We start from the raw sequence: 15,253 nt of genomic DNA on the forward strand, positions 1-15,253 counted from the left end.
GTTCTGGCCCTCACATAGGTCCTGTTTGGATGAGTCTTGCTCCAAGTATTCTTCATTATCATGTTTAAAAATAATGTTTCCAGGGCTTCCCTGGTGGCGCAGTGGTTGAGAGTCCACCTGCCGATGCAGGGGACACGGGTTCGTGCCCCGGTCCGGGAAGATCCCACATGCCGCAGAGTGGCTGGGCCCATGAGCCGTGGCCGCTGAGCCTGCGTGTCCGGAGCCTGTGCTCCGCAACAGGAGAGGCCACAACAGTGAGAGGCCCGCGTACTGCAAAAAAAAAAAAAAAAAAAGTTTCCTCTTTTTTTCACAAGTATTACATGTTCATTCTAGGACAGTTACAAGATACATATAAGAAAAAACAATATATTCATGCCCTCTTCAGGTCAGTGCTGTTTCTAGTCAGTGACCCCAGAGGGAACCAATATTCTGACATCCATCTTTATAGATTAGTTTTGTCTCTTGTTGATCTTCACATGGAATGGAATCGTATAGTGTGTATTCTGTTGTATTAGTTTTTTGTCGTTGTTGTTTTTTGTTTGGCAGTGTGTCTAGGAGCTTCATCTTGTGTGTATCAGCAGTTTAGTTTGTTGTTTTCACATTGCTGTGTAGTACTCCATGGTAGGAGCATACTGCAGTTGCTACAATTTATTTACTCATTGTGCAGAATTTTTACAGACTTGGAATCATACTGTACATGGTATTCTGACTTTTACAATTAAACATTGCATTTGGGACTGTCTTTCCTTATTGAATGTGTCATTTTAAAATGGTTTTTAAAAATGGCTGGTCAGCTGTATTTATTGAATAAAATTATTCTAGTGTGTTTAATTATTGGGCATTGCATTATTTGCCATTATTTGCTCTTTTTTTTTTTTTTTTTTTTTTTTTCGCGGTATGCGGGCCTCTCACTGTTGTGGCCTCTCCCGTTGCGGAGCACAGGCTCCGGATGCGCAGGCCCAGCGGCCATGGCTCACGGGCCCAGCCGCTCCGCGGCATATGGGATCCTCCCAGACCGGGGCACGAACCCGTATCCCCTGCATTGGCAGGCGGACTCTCAACCACTGCGCCACCAGGGAGGCCCCCATTATTTGCTCTTATAGATAGTGATGTGATGAATATGTTTGTAGGCTGGTCTATGCCCTCATCTAAGATTTTTTGCTCAGAACCCATTGTTAGAAGTAGATGTTATGGGTCAAAGGGTTTGCACGTATTTGAAGCTTTTATTAGGTATTGCTAAACTGAAGTATGTATTCCTAAGCATCTCATAAAACTTCCCAGGGACCTGGCAGTTGGCAGTGTTGTATAGACTTATGTTTGAAATGGGATCAGGAACAGCTACATAATTTGCAGGAGCCAGTGCAAAATGAAAATGCAGAGTCCCTGTTAAAAAATAGATACGAATTTTGAAACAGGGACAGTGGAGCATTCAACTGAGTGTGTAGCCCTTCTGGTAGCTGAGCCCTGTGCCACCCCGTAGAACGTACATCCTTGAAGCCAGCCTGAATGGGATACATGCGCTGGTGGGCCCAATATCCCAAGACCAGCCTCCAATTGGACCAGTTCACAGACTTGTGTATTTTGAAGCTTTGTCCACCACTTAGGATGCCAGTAAGCTTGCACTGAATAGACACATTTCTAGGAGGCAGGACTGTGGGAAGGGACACAGGAGCTGATGTTACCTGTGTGGATTCAAAAAGTGGTCATGCCATTTACTTTTGGGTGACCTCATTAGCAAATTTGCCACTCGGAACCTCAGTTTTTTCATCTGTAAAATGGGGTTAATATTATCTACCTCATAAGATAGATAGTGAGGCACGAGAGGCTATTAATAAGATAGATTGTGAGAATGAATGCTATGTTTTAAGAGACTGAGCCCCCCTGCCCTATAATGTTTACCCGCATTAGGCTGCTAGGCTCCTGAGATCCACCGTTTACTTACTCCCTGTTCCTGCTCCTGGTTAATCGTTTAGGCCGCAACCCAGTGGTTCCTGGGATGGGTTAAAGGAGAGCCGCTCAGAGGGGAAGGGCTTTAGGAGTGAAGGTTATAGAGACCAGCAGGGTGTTTGGTCTCTGTGGCCGCTGTGCTGGGTGTGTGACATGTGATAGCAGGGAGGGAGGGAAGGCTGGAAAGATGGAGGGTTCTGGAGCTCCGAGGGCCTTGAATGCCAGCATGGGGCGGGAGGGACTCCTTGCCAAGTAGTTTATGGGGATTGAGTGCCATCTGGATGCCAGTGAAGTGGAAATCCTTTGGAGTTTACTGGAGCTGGATTTGTACTGTGGGCATTTAACCTCCCAGACACCGTGCCCTTCTTTCTGCAAATGGGAATCATAATGATGGTAGTAGCAAATAGCATTATTACTACCAATGTTAGTATGATTAACTAACGTGTATCGAATGCTTACGCATATTACCTTGAGTGCTGCACACCTATTACCTTATTCACCTTTGGAACAAAGTTTGAGTAGGTGTGATTAACCCCATTTTACAGAGGAGACTGGGCTTCAGGAACTTGCCTAACGTGGGCAGGTCCCCATTCGGTGTTAGAGAGGAGATGTGAGTCCAAGCCATCTGACTCCAGGAACCATATGCCTAATCATGTCCTGTAAAGATATATATATTTAATACAGATATATAAAATATAAGAAGCGCATGTATAATTATGTGTGTTCGTGTTAAGGCTAAAAAGTGCTTAGCACTGATGGAGGACCCTGAAAATTGAATTGAGTCTCTGAGGAAGCACAGTTCTGTAAGTGGGTCTGGTAAGCTGGGGGGAGGGACCGCGTGTCCTGGCGTGGTGAAGTGCACGCCCGGGCCGGGCAGTCTCCGCAGCAGTGTTGGGCCCTGCCTGTCCCTTGGGCCACCCCTCTGTGTGGTTACAGGAGAATGCCAAAAACAGCCTGACTAGAACTGAGATGTCATCACAACAAGCATATCCGTGGAACCATTTTTCCTTCTCAGACACTTTAATTAAATTCCCAATCATGAAAACAATTGGGCAAGATTTGCCATACCCAACCAGTCAATAATTCAGGGACAGGATCTCATTAAGAGCTTTTGCTTTCTGGAAACCGCTGTTTTGAGGATTCAGAGCTGGTGGCTGTGTGCTCTGGGGATTAATTCCTGATCCATGTTTCCTCTGAACTTTTTTATTTCCCCAAATTCAGAAGGAAACACATTTTCAAATGACCCCAGAGTAGGAGACTGATGGTGTAAGCTCTCATTCACTGTCACAAAGGTGTTCCTAGCTTTGAGCTGTGCGCTCTGTCATGATTCCATTGTGTTCTGTGTTGAATTCTGTCCGCCCATGGACAAAGCGATAGATGTGACTCAGGTATAGGCACCATGGGAGTGAGTAAGCCTCCTCTTTGAACACGTTTCCAGATGCTGTGCTGGCTTATCTCTCAGCCAGGTGAAGGCTGCCCCCTACTGACACTAGCAAGTGACCTCCTGAGACATTTGGTTCAATTTCCCTGACAGAAGTATTGAGATGTGCCATAAATTTCTCTTCTTTTGCTTCTCCCCTCCTCTCCCTCCTCTCTCCATCCTTCTGCCCCTAATGCATTGTTGATTTCTTACCATGTGCTAAGTCACTGCAATAGGAAATAATGCAATGAAGAAAAAATATATAGGTACAACCATTTAGAAAAACATTTGGCATGTTTTCCCCCGGTTTCTTTTTTTTTTTTTGGGGGGCCACGCTGCACAGTATGCTGGATCTTAGTGCCCTGACCAGGGGTCGAACCTGCGCCCCCCTGCAGTGGAAGTGCAGAGTCTTAACCACTGGACCACCAGGGAAGTCCCGGCATTTTTTAAAAGTTGAAACTGTGCATGTCCTGTGACCCAGATATTTGACCACTAGACACTCTAGAGACACTTGTGCACATATGTAGCTGGATGCATTATAAATATTTACTTTACAGAACTATTAGTAGCCCCAAACTGAGTCCACATTAAATGTCCATCTTCAGTAGAGTGGATAAATAATTTGGAGTATTTTCAAGCAATAGAACAGTATGCAGCAATGAAAACTAACAAACAACAGCTTCATGCAACAGTATGGGTGAATCTCCACTGAGCATGCAGGTTTAATTCCCTGTGCCTTAGTGAACAGTGACAAGATCAGGGTGTGCTTAGGAAGCTGATGGGGCAGTGTGGGTTATGAGGAGCCCATGCTGGAGGCAAGGATCCCATTGGGAGGCAGTTGTGGTGGTCCTGGAGAGAGAAAGTGCTGTGCTAAACCCAGGCAGTAGCAGCAGCAAGAGAGAGAATGACATGGACTGTTGAGGAACATTGGAAGTAAAATAAACACAATCTGGGGACTGAGTGAATGTTTGGATTGATTAGAAAAAGAACCATTTAACCTGTTGCCGAGATTTCTAATCTTATAGACTAGGATGATGGTTGTCTTCTTCACTGAGATAGGAGCAGGACTTGGGTTTTGAGGTGAATCTGCATGACATTAAGCTGTGACCTCAGGCAAGTTATTTAACTTCTCTTTGCCACAGTTTCCTCATGTGTAAAAGAGAGAAAACATTGAGTAACGACCTCAGAACATAGTACAGTGTCTGATACATAATACACATTGTTATTATACAGTTTTTTGAAGAATAAGTGTGACCCTGAGTATATAACATCATAAATGGATGCAGTCATTCCTTTAGGCTTAACAGAGATAAGACAGGTGTAGGAAAACTTGAATCATCTTTATATATCTCTTGAGTGAAACATCAAACAAAACTTGGGAGCAGGAGCAAGTCTTAGATCAAAAGGCACAAAGAAATGGAATTACATAGTGTGAGAAAAGGAAAGCCAAGAGGTGATTTAATGAGACTTTAAATGAAGGATAAGTCCGGAGTTAACATGTCCTCGGCCTTCCCTGGTGGCGCAGTGGTTAAGAATCCACCTGCCAATTCAGGGGACACGGGTTCGAGCCCTAGTCTGGGAAGATCCCACATGCCACAGAACAACAAAGCCCGTGCACCACAACTACTGAGCCTGTGCTCTAGAGCCCTCAAGCCACAACTACTGAGCCTGTGTGCCACAACTACTGAAGCCCGTACACTTAGAGGCCGTGCTCCGCAACAAGAGAAGCTACTGCAATGAGAAGCCTGCTCACTGCAACTAGAAGAAAGCCCACGTGCAGCAATGAAGACCCAACGTAGCCAAAAATAAATAAATAAAATAAGATAAAATTAAATTTAAAAAAGTGGCAGGATACACATTTAAAAAAAAGTTAGCAAGTCCCTTTGCTGAAAATGGTTCTTGGTAGCACAGAACCTTTTAAAGAATAACTTTTTATTTATATAAAAATGATCCTCAAGGATTTATTAGTGATGTTTTTTTGGTGATTGCCAAGTAATACATCTTTATTACAGAAATTAGTGAAAAGAACGAAGTAAATAAATAACACCTATAATTCTAATGCCCGGAGAGTCTGTTCATATTTCAGCTCTGTCCATTTTTCTGTCTGTCTGTCCGTGCATCCATCCATCCATCTTTTTCTCTTTCTTTTTTTAAAAAAGAGCTGAGGACTTCCCTGGTGGTGCAGTGGTTGAGAATCTGCCTGCCAATGCAGGGGACACAGGTTTGAGCCCTGGTCCGGGAGGATCCCACATGCTGCGGAGCAGCTAGGCCTGTGCTCCACAACTGCTGAGCCTGCGCTCTGGAGCCCGCGAGCCACAACTACTGAGCCCGTGTGCCACGACTACTGAAGCCTGCGTGCCTAGAGCCCATGCTCTGCAGCAAGAGAGGCCACCACAATGAGAAGCCCACGCACTGCAATGAAGAGTAGCCCCTGCTTGCCATAACTAGAGAAAGCCTGCACCCAGCAACAAAAAACCCAATGCAGCCAAAAAATAAACAAAGAAATTAAAAAAATAATAATAAAAAAGAGCTGAAATTAAACCCGTAAATTGTTGTGTAAGTTGCTGTGTTTTGTGTAGGAACTTAAATGGAGGCTTATCTAGCATGAGGGATTTAGGTTAGCAATGCGTATTAAGAAGAAAATGTCTGATGTACTTTGTCAATGAGTTATTGAGAGAAAGCACAGCAGTTCCTTCTCTGGCAGTCTTAAAATACAGTGGGATAAACTCTCATCTCATTGATGGCAAGGGCATGACCCTGCTTTACTGCCCTGTTATTCTCTTATATGTGGGCCAAGCCTGAGAGTGCTTTTCTGAGCACTTGCTTCTCCCAAAAGTGGCAGAAAGAAATGTTGGTTAGAATATGTTATAAGTGAGACTTATATTAATCCCTCACCTATGTTTTCCTTGCAGACTGAAGAGTACATTTCTCCTAAGAGTGTAAGACTGCTCAACTTCTCATTTTGAAATATTAAAATCACTGTAAATTTCTACTCTGACTGATCTGGAACAAAGACAGGAAAGATTAGTGTCACCAGGATATAGTTTTACATGAGCAAATCATTTAAAATAGGCTTAAATCTAAGGTGGAAGCTGCTTTGCTTAGACTGACTAGTTGCCTAGACTATTTATGTCATATTGGCTGAGATAACTGTGTGTGTGTGGAGGGGAGGGGAGAGGGGAGAGAGGAGAGGGTAGACAGGAGAGGGTGAGGGAGAGGGAGAGAGAAATATTCTGAAGGCTTCCTTTCACTATATGCATGATCTAAATGTAGAGGCTACTGCTATTAGAGAATTAGAGAGAAGCTCTAATTAAGAGGTTATAGTAGCTATTTTTACCAAAATCACAGCTTTTTGAAATCATAGTTTTCTCAATATATTTCTTAGTGTTAGTGAATGTGCTCATATATACATGTACAAATACACCCAAGTACACCTATGGGAGATTTGGCTCCCATTTCCTTTCCTTAGAGATATAAGAAGGTAGGGGGAAGTTTTTTGTTGTTGTGGAATATTTTTGATTGTAAAGAAATTTAATATTAATTTATCCATTTAACAAATACTCATTGAAGTCATTGAATGTAGGCACTGTGCTGAAAATGGGGGATAGGAAGTCATCTAAAAGCATTAAGGAATGGTAACAAGCCTTTTAGTCAATGGTGCACATGTAACTGTTCATCTGTACCTGTTACTTTGTGGCCTCAGATGCGAAGTCCTTCTTGCCTTCAGGGTAAAGTCTAAGCTCCTCAGTCTGGGAATACCATCTGCAATCTGGTCTCTATCTGTCCTTCCAGCCCTATCTCCTAACATCTCCCACACCTACCTTATACGCTAGTCATTTTTATGGAAAAAAATTGATCAAGCCCCTTACTAAGTATTGGGTATTTTCAGATAACTGGCTGCTCTTCAGACATTCTCTGCTCCTTCACACCTTCTTGTCTGAATCCTTGTGGTTTTCCTCTGGTGGAATGCGTTGCCTGCATTTGCTGGTGTGACACTCACCCTCTTGTCTGTGTGTCTTTCCCACTAGTCAGTGAGATCCTGGAGGACAGAAACTGTCCTTCCCTGTGGGGCTCTTGCACCCAGTAAGGTGCTTAGTAGATAGTAGCCACTCAGTCAGTGTGTAATGAACAAATGAATAAATGAGGCAAAGTCCAGTATCTTGTGGTGATGAACTCCCTCAGCTTTTGTTTATCTGGGAAAGCCTTAATTTCACCTTCATTTTTGAAGGATAGTTTTAACAAATACAGTATTCTTGGTTTCCAGTTTGTTTTTTTTCTTTAGCACTTTGAATATATCATACCAATTTTTTGTGGCCTACTAAGTTTCTCCTGAGAAATCGCTGAAAATTTTATGTGGGCTCCCTTGTATGTGACAAGTTGCTTTTTTTCTTGCTGCTTTCAAGATTCTCTCTCATTGTCTGCAACTTGATGATTTGATTATAAAAGTCTTGATGTGGGTCTCTTTAAGATTTATCCTCTTTGGCATCATTGAGCTTCTTGAATTTGGATGTCCATTTTCTTCCTCAAATTTGGGAAGTTTTCTGCCATTATTTCTTCAAATAGGCTTTTTGCTTCTTTCTTTCTCTCCTCTCCTTCTGGCACTCCTGTAATGTGTACATTGACCACTTCATGATGTCCTATAAGTCCATTAGGCCATCTTAACTTTTCTTCATTCTTTTTTCTTTTTCATTTTTCATTCTCCTCTGACTCAGTAATTTTAAATGACTTGTCTTCAAGTTCACTGATTCTTTCTGCTGCTTGATCAAATCTGGTGTTTAACCCTTCTAGTGAATTTTTCAGTTTTTATATTTTATTCTTCAGTTCCTGGATTTCTGTTTTTTTTTCTTTTTCTTAAAATTAGTTTCTATCTCTTTGTTGATATTCTTATTTTGTTCATGCCACATTTTCCTGATTTCATTTAGTTGTCTACCTCTGTTCTCTTTTAACTCATTGACCATCTTTCAGGTGGCTATTTTGAATTCTTTGTCAGGTAATTAATAGATTTCTATTTCTTTAGGATTGGTTTCCAGAGATTTATCTTGTTATTTTGGTTGGGCCTTGTTTCCTTGTTTCTTTGTTTACTTTGTGATCTTTTGTTGAGACTTGGGCATTTGAAAAGACAGCCACCTCTCCCAACCTCTGCAGACTGGCTTTGTGCAGGGGAAGACCTTCACCCATCAGCCTGGGTAGAGATTTTGGGGGGGGGCCCTCATGTCTTTTGTGAGGATGTTTCTCTTTGGGGCTTGTGTGTGTAACTTTCCAGTTAGAAGGTTTGCCCCTGTTATCAAGAGCTCATATTCTCTTGCTCTCCCTGGTGTCTGTTTGTGGTACTGCAGATTCTTTGGTGCTATAACAAGCCACCATGCTTGCTTTTGTTTTTAGCAGCCCTCAGACATCCAAAGTATGCTGCTGTTCCCTTCAGCATTCTGAGTCAGGCAAGACAGAAACCAGTTTCTTGGACAGCCCACTGTAAATTCAGATTGTTAGCTGTACATTCCGCTCTTTTCTTTCCTTCCAAGGAGAAGCCAGGAGTCAGGGTTTTTTTCCTGATTGTGGTGCCCTGTGCTGGGTGGATGGGGACTGTGACAGGTAAATGCAGCAAACATTCTTGTTCACTTCAGTGTGGCTCTGCTTGGCTTTGTACTCGCCTGGGGTGCTGCAGTCTCTTAGCTGGTTTATGCACTTCTCATAAAGGCAACTTGGCCCATAAGTTGGGGTTGCTGTGGGGGAATGAGGGCCTGGGGCTTCCTATCCTACCATCTTTATGACATCACTCTCAAGTGTTATTCAAATCTTTGCTTTATGAAATGGAGATAATTAATATTGGTAGAACTTTTTAAAAAATTTTTAATAAATGTATTTATTTATTTATTTATTTATTTATTTATCTATTTTGGGCTGTGTTGGGTCTTCATTGCTGTGTGCAGGCTTTCTCTAGTTGCGGCGAGTGGGGGCTACTCTTTGTTGCGGTGCATGGGCTTCTCATTGCGGTGACTTCTCTTGTGGAGCATGGGCTCTAGGCGCGTGGGCTTCTGTAGTTGTGGCACACAGGCTTCAGTAGTTGTGGCTTGTGGGCTCTAGAGCGCAGGCTCAGTAGTTGTGGCACACAGGCTTAGTTGCTCCACGGCATGTGGGATCTTCCCGGACCAGGGCTCAAACCCATGTCCCCTTCATTGGCAGGCGGATTCTTAACCACTGTGCCACCAGGGAAGTCCCAATATTGGTAGAACTTTAAATAGGTTAGTGGCACATATAATCTGTCTCACCTCCTTTTCTAATCAAAGATTAAAGAAGTCATTCCAGGGTTCTTCCCTGTCTCTGTCTGTCTGTCTCTCTTTAGTAATGGTGGCTAACATATAATTAAGTTCCTTACTTTGTGTCAGGAACTGTTCATGTTCCTGTTGTATGTATTAATTCATTTACTTCTGATACTAGTTGTAAAAGGAAGATACTATAATTATTCCCAATTTTCATGGGAAGAAACTGAGTTAAGAGAATCTAAGTAATTTACCTGAGGTCATACAGCTGATTATTGTCTCATACTCAATTTTAGCAAGACATTTTGTAGCATGGAATGAGAAATATATATATATATATATATATATATATATATATATATTTACTTAGAATAAGTTAAATTTATTTATTTTGGGTCAGGTAGAGATTCTTAAAGCTTGTTGACTGTCCCATGACACTCACAGTTTGATCACTGAATTATTTGTTAGGTATAAATAAAAATTCTGTGTTTTGCAGTTTTTATAATCAGAATAATGTACCCATGTGTTTTCTCTTCTTTCCAGCTTTATTGAGATGTAAGTGACATGTAATATTGTGTGAGTTTAAGATGTACAGTGTAATGATTTGATACCTGTATATATTATAAAATAATTATCACAATAAGGTTATTTAACACATCCGTTACCTCACATAGTTACAGTTTGTGTGTGTGTTGAGAACTTTTAAAATCTACTTTCTTAGCAACTTGAAATGAATCGTCTTTAATTTGAATATAATACATTGCTTATATTATATAAACTGGAAGTCTCCTTTTGATAAAATCTTTGTTGTAATAGGCAGTTATTGAATATGGATATTATTTTGTGTTGATTATAAGTGGTAGTAATGCTGTTGGAAATCCCTATAATTTAAATATTCAAATATAGAATGACACCAAAGGTGACACCAATGACACCAAATGTGTGTATATATATATATATTTTTTTTAAATTAATTTTTATTGGAATATAGTTGCTTTACAATGTTGTGTTACAAAGATGTATATTTTTGTTTTTTGCAGGACAGAGTTCATTCAAAAAGGCAGGATTTCAATCACAGGGGCTGGTTTTCTCAACTGCGTTTTGGAAACTTTTGCCAGCACATTTTTAAGACAGGGTGCCCAGAAGGTAAGCTTCTTTTCACTCTGAACCAACATTAATTTTAAGAAACCATGGAGATTCCCATTGGGTTCTTGAACAAGGCTCATGAACAGACAAAACAAGAAAAAAATAAAATTAATAAACATATGCAAAGATAATTACCCTCACTAATTATTACATAAATCCAAATCAAAGTAAAACTAAAGTGCCATTTGTGGCTCATTAAGTTAAAAACATGCCAATGAAGAGTATGTGATAATGTGGGAATACTTATAGTCTAATAAAGAGAAATAATCAGAATGAATAATTATATTTACTGTATATACAATGTGATGACAGCTATTTAGTAAAAAACATAATAATAGCTAATATTTATGGAGTGCTTACCATGTGCTACTCACTAAAAAGAATATTTAATCTTGATTTAATGCTCACAAACCTTGGAAATAGCTGTTATTGTTGTCCTGATATTCTGGACAAAGAAGACACAGAGTTCTGGAGCTCCTGATTGTCTTTTATTGTGGTTTTCAAGCTCTGTACTTGTGGGAGCTTAGGCTTCCATGAATGTTATTCAGAGGCCACCTTGAAGTTCTAAGGTCCTGTGTTACCCTGTGTTTTAAGTAGTGCTATTCTTTTTTTCATCTGTCTTATATAGCATTACATATGAGATTGATATATCCTGTTTTCTTGCCTAGGAAAGTCCATTTCTTATGCACCTTTATATGCCTATTGTAGGTGTTCCAAAATATTTTAAAATTATTTTATTAGTATTTTATTTTATTATATTTAAAAATTATTTGTCATTATTATTGTTATTAATTATGTTGGTGAACATAATCACTTATTTCCAGGGTTTACTCAGGTATGATGCATATGTTACCTAGTTTTGTTTTGTGGGACAGGCTTAATGGCTGGTCTAAAGAACTATTGTTATGACCTTAGAGATTTTATGGGTAATAGAACCTGGTTCTCATTTTACAGATCTAGGTTCAAGAATGAACCTGGACCACAATGTGTTAATCTGGGAGGCTGAGGGTGATGGATGAATATTTGGTACTGTACTGTACTCCATAGATATACTGTCTAGATTGATGATATGTTCCTGACCCTGGTGAGCACATTGCCAGGCTGGCCCCACCTGTTTAAGCCTGGGCTTGAAGTGGATAGTTGAGCTTCTGCAAGGTCTGATGTGACTGTCACTTACTCAGACATTATTGTGGGTTTACCCTGCTATCTTGCAAAATATGCATTTGTAAAAAGCCCCATGTTCTGCAAAATTGCACTCTAAAAATAATAGTGCTGATGAGAAAAATAACTTTGGTGCTATGTCCCTGACTGAGTTGACTTCTTGGACATTGTTTGTTTGGTTTATTTATTTATTTATGGGCACATTGCATGGCTTGCAGGATCCTAGTTCCCCAACCAGGGAGTGAACCGGAATCTTTGCAGTGTAAGTGCAGAGTCCTAACCACTGGACCACCAGGGAATTCCCAGGGACATTGTTTAGATTAAAAGTGGCAAAGTTTTTCTGTAAAGAGCCAGATAGTAAATTTGTTAGACTTTGTAGGCCAATAGGCAAAATCAAGATACTGTGTAGGTGCTTTGTAACAAGAGAGAACCAAATGTGCACACATTTTTAATTGACAAAATTAAAATTATAATAATAGTAATTGAGTATAGTTTTTACAATAAAAGTCTACTAAGCATATAATTCTTAAAAGAATGGAATTCTTTTTTGGGGGGAGATAACATTTACCTGAGTTGGGGTTAAAAATTAGTATTCCTTACCATCAAATTGGTTGCAAATGTTCATTTGTAAAAACCATTGTTATCTTGTGCACCATACAAACACAGGTGGTGGCTGGATTTGGCCTGTGGGCTATAGTTTGCCAGCCCTTCCTTTAGATAAATAAATATTGTTTGTTTAATCCGAGTGGGTCTCTATTTGACCTGCCCATCATTCTGAACCTTTTAGTGACTTTTAATCACACAGTGATTGTGTACATTCTGATTCTGTGAGATACATAAAGAGACACTATTATTCCCATTTTGTTGATGAGAAATGTCTTGAAGAGGTAAGTGCACCCAGTCTTTAGGTGGCTACTTGCCCAGAGTTCTTCCTCTTGCATATATATTTTGAGTACCTGCTTTGTGGGAGGCACTGTGTTGAGTGTGGGCTAAATGGATTTACTCAAGGTCACAGGACTGGCAAAGGGTGGAGAGTGGACTCACATCCCCATCTTTTATCACTTACTGTGCCACTCACTGTTCAAAATGTGTTCAGATGAATGAAGCAGAATGCTAGCCAACTCAGCATCATGTTGTTGTGCTTTAGATGAATTTGTGTTGCAGTCCTACTCGCTCTATAGTTATTAGGGCTCTTTGGTTGCAAATAACAGAAACTACCTTTGGCTAGCTTGATATAGAGCTACAAGGGTGGTGAGGCTGGCAGGCTTCAGAATGGTCTGCCCTGGAACTGAGAGCTGCCAGGAACTCAGGTGGTATTCCTTCTTTAGCACTTGTCCATACGAATATGCATCGGCTTTATTCTCTTCTTATGCAGTCTGGCTTTCTCTGCTTCACAGGCGGTATAGTGTGACCTCCGCAGTCCAAGTGTACTGTTATGTAGATTTCTGGCCAACAGAGAGACTGCTTATTTCTTCCTTCTCTGGAAGGAACTCTCAGTGGCCTTCCATAGGTCAAACATGGCCAGGAGGGGAGAAGCCAGGTTGTGTAAATATGGCTAATCCTATGTCACAACTACGTGGATCAGCATTAGGGTGTTAGTTCCGAGGGAAAGGGGTGGTAGAATGGGTAAATACTCCTAAAGTTTTCTGGCATGGTCTTAACAGTAGTACTAGGCTCTTGATGACAGAGAGACAGTTTTATTCATCTTACACCCAGTCCCCCCAACCATAGTACCTAGGACAGTGCTCAGTACATATACGTGGACATGAGTAAAAAGGAAATAGAATGCACAGCAAGGTCCACAGCAGGTTTCTGGTGACTGTTATCTGGAAATCATCAAGTGACTAAATTTTTAAAGTGAGTAATCCAGGTGATTCCTCTGAATTCCCACTTATTATGCTCAGAAGGAAGAATATATTTTTCCTGCTAGCTTTTGCCTTTTCTGACTTTACTTTTTTTTTTTTTTTTAAAGAGGCTTAGTTTAATTAGTTAGCTTTTCAATTTTAGGAGCCACTCATGCTTAAGTGTCTTTTATCTTTTACCCAAGTGGTGATGTTTTCCGGTATCAGCCCGACTTCCTGATAAACCTTCACAGCTGAGCCTGATTAAGTGGTTTCTGTAGAAGTCATCATTAGAGTGTTTTAGGTGACTTTATTTTCAGTTTAGAACTTTATCCCTGAGGCTGTTTAGTGGGAACGTTACCAAATTGATCGTTGGACCATAGCTCAGCAGAAGCCCTCTGCCTCGGTGGCGAAGGTTCCTTTTCCATTTGGATTCAGACAGCCAATAATGAAACCGATGCTGTTACTGAAACAGCACAAATTTTATTCAATGGCCAGAGAATGGAGAAGTGGGAAATTAGTTCGCAAATCAACTTCTGGGGGTGGGGAGTTGATCAAGGCAAGATTTTTAAAGGCAGGGTTAATGGTGGTGGTGGGTGCATATGCATTGGTTTTCTGGGAAAAGGCAGGGTTCTTCCTGCAACTGCGTGCCACTTCTTTTTCTTCCTTCTGTGGTCCGGTACTTCCTGTCATGGCACTGGTAGGTGTGTCATTCAGCATGATATTGTTATCATGAGCATATAATGAGGCTCAGGGTCCACTGGAGGTCAGGTCTTCCACCTTCTTGGATTTGGCTCGTTCTAACCAATTCTGGTGGCCTCTTGTTTTTCTGTTCTGGTGGTTTCCTGTAAGACAATATAACACTTCCCTTCCTTCAAGAAAGAGGGCAGGTTAGAGCTTGAGGCTAATAGTCATGGTAACAGTGGTGAAGGTGGGATCTGTTTTTTTTCCCAGAAAAAGAAAAACTAGGTGCTCACTATATCTGTGTGTATAAATTAAAACCTAGTTCTAGATATGGACCCCCAAGGTGAGATTGAAACCGTGAAACTCAGATTGGGACTTGACCCCACATGCTGGGACTCAAACCTGGCCAAAACCCAGATTGGAACTTGAACCCACAGTCATTTTATTTTTTGGATATATTTAATGATTTTAATTGTGCCCTATGTGACCACGTGAGAGAAGGAGATTAATCTTGAGATGTTATGGAATGCCTTCTTATTTATTTATTTTTTTAACATCTTTATTGGAGTATAATTGCTTTACAATGTTGTGTTAGTTGCTGCTGTATAACAAAGTGAATCAGCTATACATAAACATAAATCCCCATATCTCCTCCGTCTTGCCTCTCCCTCCCACCCTCCCTATCCCACCCCTCTAGGTGGTCACAAAGCACCGAGCTGATCTCCCTGTGCTATACGGCTGCTTCCCACTAGCTATCTATTTTACATTTGGCAGTGTATATATGTCCATGCCACTCT

General features: G+C 40.9%; 1 protein-coding gene across 3 annotated transcripts in view; it reads left to right on the forward strand.

The window, feature by feature from the left end:
- Positions 1–15,253, forward strand: part of PRELID2 (PRELI domain containing 2) — a 78,871-nt gene that overhangs the window by 34,879 nt on the left and 28,739 nt on the right. For all 3 annotated transcript variants that reach the window (XM_082623090.1, XM_082623092.1, XM_082623091.1), the window contains exon 5: positions 10,665–10,770. In XM_082623090.1, the coding sequence (XP_082479216.1) occupies positions 10,665–10,770 (106 nt within the window). The remainder of the gene's footprint in view (positions 1–10,664; positions 10,771–15,253) is intronic.

The sequence above is a fragment of the Mesoplodon mirus genome, assembly GCF_964341445.2.
Source record: "Mesoplodon mirus genome assembly, chromosome: 5".
Classification (NCBI taxonomy): Eukaryota; Metazoa; Chordata; class Mammalia; order Artiodactyla; family Ziphiidae; genus Mesoplodon; species Mesoplodon mirus.